At 40.8% G+C, this 7,125-nt stretch overlaps 1 protein-coding gene across 4 annotated transcripts in view; it reads left to right on the forward strand.

Moving 5' to 3' along the window:
* LOC146992370 (uncharacterized) overlaps positions 1 to 6,178 on the forward strand; it is a 38,023-nt gene extending 31,845 nt beyond the window's left edge. For all 4 annotated transcript variants that reach the window (XM_085785800.1, XM_085785814.1, XM_085785792.1 and 1 more), the window contains exons 9-10: positions 2,523 to 2,651; positions 3,643 to 6,178. In XM_085785800.1, coding sequence (XP_085641926.1) covers positions 2,523 to 2,651; positions 3,643 to 3,770 — 257 coding nt within the window. In that variant the 3' untranslated portion in view covers positions 3,771 to 6,178. The remainder of the gene's footprint in view (positions 1 to 2,522; positions 2,652 to 3,642) is intronic.
* The last annotated feature ends 947 nt before the right edge of the window (positions 6,179 to 7,125 follow it).

Below are 7,125 nucleotides of genomic sequence, written 5' to 3' on the forward strand. Positions count from 1 at the left end.
ATGTTTCAGAGTTACACCGTTACAATTACTGACAATAAAATGCACCGTTACTCGCTGTTAAATAATAATGCACCTGTTAAAGTGTTAAAGTGTAATTTTTTTTGGCCTAACCTACTAACTAGTTGGCCTGGCACTAACCAACTAACTCAGGTATTCGAGGTAGGCTACTGTAAGCCTATTGTTACTTTACTGTACTGGTATGTCAAAAAACTGCAGTAACTGAACACATTAATAAATGGTAGGTTTTATTACACAATACTTGCTCTGATCTTTTTGAATCAACTAACAAATAACCCAAAGTATGAAAAAACTAAAACTAATACTTAAACTAATAAAAACTAAACTAAAACTAAGCGTTTAGAAAAAAATGTAAACTAACTTAAAGTAGCAAACTCGCTCTAAAAACTAATTAAAACTAACTGAATTAGAGAAAAAGAAGTCAAAACTATTATTATATTATTATTATAACCTTGGTTAGAGGGCCGAGTCCAAGTAATTTGACATATTTGAGCATTTTTAGTTACTTTTCCTGGTAATTAGTTACCTTTATAATGTAGTAATTCAGTTACTAACACAATTACTTTTTGGGGAAAGTAACTAATAACATAACTAATTACTTTTAAACGTAACATGGCCCAACACAGCTCTTTAGTGTGATGCAGAGAGGAACGGTTCACTGGTTTGAGAAGAGAGACTCTTGACTTCACCTCAAGAGTCTGATGAACAATGAGCAACGTCATCGTCCTTTAGGCTCCGCCCCCTTGTACTCCTGGCCCCGCCCCCTCCGCCTCCTCCTCCTCCTCCTCCTCTCTTCGTTCACACCGAGCTCCGGTTTCCCTTTGTCCTGCTTCTTTTAACATTCCTCTCGTTCCTGATCCGTCGTTTCACCGCTTCACTTGTGGCTCCTGCAAAAAAAAAAAAAAAAAAAAAAAACTGTCGTGCTGCCAGGAAGCAAAACACACACACACACACACACACACACACACACACACACACAGCTTAACCTCACACATCCATTCACTTCCTCTCTCCCTGCTGTGACTCTCTCTGCTTCTTCTTTTTATTAATTCTTTCTGTCCCATTCATACACTCTCTCTTTTCTCTCTCTTTCTCTCTTTTTCTCATTTTCTCTCTCTTCAAACATGTGCCGGGAAACATCCTGACCTCGATGTGTGTGTGTGTGTGTGTTTGCCCACCCACACACACACACACACACACTTGGACGGCCTTCAGGAGTGAAGCTCATGTTCATCCTGTTGCATAGACCTGATTATAAAGTCGGTCTGTGAGAGTTGTCGTGAGAAAACATCAGAAAAGTTTTGAAATGAATGAAAAAATAAACTAAAACCAAAGGAGAACAAGCTTATTTCTGTGTGTTAATCATTTAGTTTATAAAAAAAGTCCAAATCTATCCATTTATTTATCTATTTATGATATAAATCCATCTATTACTCTAAATATTCGTGTTCCTTTGCATCTTTATCACCACATGTTGAGCATCTTCTTGACTTAATGTCTCAATGAAAATAAAAGACGGTCCGTCGTCCTCGGCCGGGACACACTGACTGAGATGGTGGTGGTGGTTGAGGTGGGCTGCTGCTGTATAACCCCGGTTGCCGTGGTTACCGCGGATGGGTGGGGGGAGCGGAGCAGCAGCTGCACACTCGCTCGGCCCGGGGAGATAAACGATGGAACAATGGCGACCTGTGACTGGAGACTCAGAGGCCTCGTTTAATTAGAAAACACTACAGACGCATGAGGCTGTTGTTCCTGTTAAAGCTCCTTCAGAATAAAGGTAGATGTTTGTGTTAAAGCTCCTTCAGAATAAAGGTAGATGTTTGTGTTAAAGCTCCTTCAGAATAAAGGTAGATGTTTGTGTTAAAGCTCCATACAGTATAAAGGTAGATGTTTGTATTAAAGCTCCATACAGTATAAAGGTAGATGTTTGTATTAAAGCTCCATACAGTATAAAGGTAGATGTCCATGTGTAGTGTGATTATAAAGCAGCTCTAGGTTCTATATTAATACTGTGAAAGTATCAAAGCCTCAGTCCACAGAGAAATGCACACAGCCTGTATTCAGAAACTGAGCCTTTAAAAACCAGCCGTCAGGACTTCCTGTCATTTTGTGATGTCACAACAAAGCCCCGCCCCCTCACCACCTGGACCAAAACATCCAACAACTTTGCAGGATTTGATTTCTCTGAGCGTTTTTATTCTGAAATCAACAAAGAAAATAAAACTCCTTCGGCAGTTTGAGCTGAAACCTGACACTATTTCTTTTTTACTTAAAAAAAAAAAAAAAAAGGATCGAAGCATCAAAAATTGTCAAATAACAAAAGTTGGCGTTGAATCCTTTGTCAGATCCGTCCTGTTGTGTCTGTGTCTGTGGTGAATGGATACAGGAGGCGTTCAGGGACACTTTTGAGCGTAGGATAATCTAAATAAACTAGAACGTCCTGTGTACAAAATGTGAAATTAAACACAGTGTGATCAAGTCTCTGCTGTTCGTTGTTGTTGCAGAGAACCTGCTGGGGGCGCTGCTGCGCATCAAGGAGGTGATCCGACGACGGGTGGAGAGCAGCGAGGAGGAGGACACGGACGAGCGAGGGATGACCCAACGTCTGGAAGACATCCTCCGAGAGTCCAGTGGTCAGTAGCACACACACACACACACACACACACACACACACACACACACACTGTTCATCCACCTAAGTCAGTGGTTCTCAAACCTTTTTACATCAAGGACCCCTAAATTGACACAAATTAGACCCCCATTGGACAAAATTTTGACTATACAAATATTTGTTCTGAGAATGAAGGACGTTACGACAAATTAGGGCGAATGGTGTGAACTTTTGGAAATATTATAGAGAAATTTCTGGAAAAAATGGTAAAATTTCTCCAAAAACATTTAAACATTTCTAAAACAAATGGTAAAAATTCTTTTAAAAAAATTCTAGAAAAAAAACGGGTAAGAAAAAACTAAAAACATTTTCTTGAAAAAAAAAATTTAATAAAAACAAGTGGTAAAAAATTGTAAAAAAAAAAAAAAAAAAAAGTAATAAAATGAATAATAATAAAAACAAGTGGTAAAAAAGTCTTTAATAAACTTGAAATTCTAGAAAAAAAGTGGTAAAAAAAATTCTAAAGAAAAAAATAAAATAAATAAGTGGTATAAATTGTGAAACAAAACAAAAAGTTTTGTAGAAAAAAGTAGTAAAAATTAAAAAAATAAAATAAAAAATAAAAAAGTAAAAAATAAATAATAATATATAACTTTGTAATTTTAATCTTATTTCTCATATTCATATTCTGTTTTTAGGGTGACTTTTTAACACCCGTCTGGGGACCACAGATGAAAAATAGCCTCTTGGCTAATTCTGGCGCATTTACAGTGATGTTATTAATGTGCACTGTCCCTGTTTTCAAATAAACTTATATTGAATAAAAACAAGTGGTAAAAAATGTTAAAAAAAAAACTTTTAAAATTCTAGAAAAAAGTTGGGGACCCCGTTGAACCTTGAGAACCACTGACCTCAATGATTCATGTGTTCATCTGAGATGTTTTCATGTTTGGGGGGGGGGTGAATCCCATTGTATGCGCCTCCTTAAAATGTGGTTTCCGTGACGACCTCAGGTCCTCTGGTCGCCGGGCGGACCAAAGACTTTGTGCAGCGGATCCTGGCGGCGAGCGGCGGCGGCGGCTCCCAGGGGCAACGCAAGGAGGCTGCGCCGCCGGCGGGGGGGGACGGGACCGCCGGGTAAAACCCTCCCTCACCCCCACTCCTCCTCCTCTTCCTCCTCCTCTTCCTCCTCCTCTTCCTCACCCAGCAACAACAACCAACAACCTGTGACTAAGGGAGGAGGAAGAGGAAGAGGAGAGTAAACACAGTGGGAGTGAAGCTCCCTGCGCCTCCTGCTGGTCATCCCTCCAAACAGCAGCCGACTGCTGCTGTGTGTGTGTGTGTCTGTGTGTGTGTGTGTGTGTGTGTCTGTGTGTGTGTGTTGGACGTGTAAAATACTGTACGACTGTGTGTGTGTGTGTGTGTGTGTGTGTGTGTAGTCGTCCTCTCTCCCTGTGTGTTGCTGTATTTGTTTCCCATTGTGCCTATGAATAGACATTGCACTGTTTTGTAGATGGTTGTAGTTGTCGTCAGGGTTGAGAGGGGGAGAAGGGGGGAGGAGGAGAGGGAGGAGAGGAGGGGTCGGGGGGGCATCCGAGGACAGAGGAGGAGGAGGAGGAGGAGGAAGTGCAAGTATAAGGAAGTGGGAGGAGGAGCCCGGGCCCTGGATACACAACAAAGAATCTGTGTGTGTGTTAGTGTGTGTTACAGTGTGTGTGTGCTTCTATAGAAACGCTGCTGCATACCATCCGGGTTGTGTCACCGGGCACAAAGTGTTGTGATACGCAACAGAGTGAAGCCAGATTAGTGTGTGTGTGTGGAAAAAAAACTAAAAAAAAAAATTCTTGGAGCTTTAATATCACCCCTACCCCTCCTTCCCCCTCCCCTCCCCTCCTCTTACCCCTTCCCACCATTAAAACACGTAAAAGCAAAAGTTTTAAAACAAACAAACCCGACAGAGGAAACTGCACCTTAACCCAAACTGACCAAAGAGAACTGAAACTGCTGAACCACTGAGATGCTGCCGACGTCACGTCATCCACACACACATTTACACACATTTACACACATTTACACACACATTAACACACACTCTTGTCATGTTTACCTGCATTATGTTACTGAGCAGACTTTAACCCCCCCTCCTCCTCCCTCCTCCTCCCCCTCCTCCCTCCTGATGGCTGTTTTCGAAACTGCATACGATACTCCTAGTATACGTACTGATTTGGCCAAAATGCACTATACAGTATGCAGTAGGCAAACAAAAGCAAAATCTGCAGTATGTGAAAAGTTCCCGGATGTCGTACTGATTCGGAAAATATCCCCAGTCTGCATCTGACCAGTCTACAATTTTGCGTAGTGTATCCCACAATGCAATGCGCCCCTGACGTCTAACTTTAACCAAAGACTGTAGTGAAGTATCTTTGCCGTGTACCGTAACTATGTTATATAGTTTAATAACATAAAACTTAATGCAGACTGATCGGTTCATTGTAAAACATTTATTTCGTTTTGTAAATGTGGTGATTTCTGAGCCCCGAGGCAACGCCGCTCTTCTGTCCAATACACACAAGTAGCTTCACTTTTCAGTCAAACAAACGAATGCGACTGCCACAATTGTTAGATTTCATCAATGAAACCAACATTTATCTCCTAAAAATAATTTAAAATAGCTCTAAAAACCAGCGGGTAAGTTAATTAGCGATCATTTTCTCCCCCCGGGATGACGACGAAGGTTGGCCGGCTGACCAGCTCTGGTCGTTGCGGAGCTTCACTTCTCCGAAAAACATCGGAGCAAACTTCTAAACAGCCGTAATTTGGATAAACTGGCCGTATATTTGGGATCTAAACAGTTACTTTCCCACATGAAAAACTATTAAAACTTAATAAAGTTACATAATTACAGCGCTAGAGCGGGAAATAAAACAGCTTTTCGCCTGTTTTACAGCTACCGCTACCGGTTGCCGCGAAATGCATTCTGGGAAACTTGTATACTGTATATACTGCTGAAGTAGCAGACTGAATCCCACATTCAGTATGCAGTATACGGTACATACTAACGCAGTATGTAGTAAGCAGTACGCTGCCCTACAAAGGCAAAGTGCAGTATCTGGAAAAAATGCCAAACTGAGAAAAACAGCTTTTTGTGATTTTCATTGTCAGGTTTAAGCATCAAATTATGAATAACTACCAAGTCTATAATTGATTAGATTAAGGCTGACTGAATTAAATGTATTTTGTAGTTTGTCTTTCTGACCAATTTTGACCGTTTTATGACAGATACTGCACTTTTTCCTTGGTTTTGGTGCAGATACTGCATTTTGGCTTGGTTTTAGCTGCAGATATGGCACTTTTGCCTTGGTTTTGGTGCAGATACTGCATTTTGGCTTGGTTTTAGCTGCAGATATGGCACTTTTGCCTTGGTTTCACAGTGCTTTTTTGGATGGGCAGCAAAATAAAAAGCCCAATAACTCTGGAAATATTAGCAGTACCAACATCAAATTCTACCAGATTGAAGAGAATATGCCTTTACACTTTTGATTGGTCAAATTGAAAAAATGCAGATACTGCACTTTGCCTTTGTAGGGCAGTATACAGTACAGTAGCTAGTACGCGGTTTTGAAAACAGCCTGTGTCTCTGTCGGGCCCGGTGCTCCCTCCCTCCCTCTGATCTGCATTTTATTTTGAAAGGGCGTGTGTGTGTGTCCTTGGAGCTTCCTGCGACCTCTACTCCACCACAACCCCCCCGCCCACCCACCTAAACCCCCCCGACCTGATTATGTAGCGCACCTTCCTGAATTGCAATGACAACTAGAGAAAAAACACTTGTACTAGATCTAGAAAAAAGCAAATAAGTTGAATTTTTTGTTTTTTGTTTTTTTTTTATGTCGATGATGATTATTATTATTATGATTTATTTTGTTGTTGATGATGTTATTGTTGTCGTTGGCGACGGCGCCCCTCAGCTCACAGAGTGTTTATGTGGGGGGCGCCGTCGGTCCAGAGAGTTGAAATCTGCCTTTTATGTTTTCTTTCTCTCTCCTGTGGTCTTTGCTGAAGCTGCAGACCAGACCCGCCTGTCCACGGTCTCTAAACGATGTTGGACGTTAAAACTAAAAACTAAAAACTAAAAAAAAAACAAAACAAAGTGTCAAGGACCCTTTGAATTGCACTGTGGTTTAGAGCAACTAAAAAGCACCTTTTGAAGAGGACGTATATACGTACGTTAACGTCACGTCACATCCTCCAAAAGAGACACACACGAAAAAAAAACAAAAACAAAATGACTCTTGGCACCTTTTTAATATTATTTTTTATTTCGTTTTTATGTTTTATGTTTTTTTAAAGAACACAGACAGAGACTGAGCAGCCGGCGTCGTGTTTTTGTTCTTTTTAGTTTATTTCTTTTTTTTTTGTTCCAGTCTGGTGCTACTGTATGATGACGATGATGATGAAGAGAATAAGCAATGCAAACCTGAGCGGAGGTGAACTGCTGA

Source organism: Trachurus japonicus, chromosome 1 (assembly GCF_045865225.1).
Source record: "Trachurus japonicus isolate A0001 chromosome 1, Traja_1.0".
In the NCBI taxonomy this organism is placed as follows: domain Eukaryota; kingdom Metazoa; phylum Chordata; class Actinopteri; order Carangiformes; family Carangidae; genus Trachurus; species Trachurus japonicus.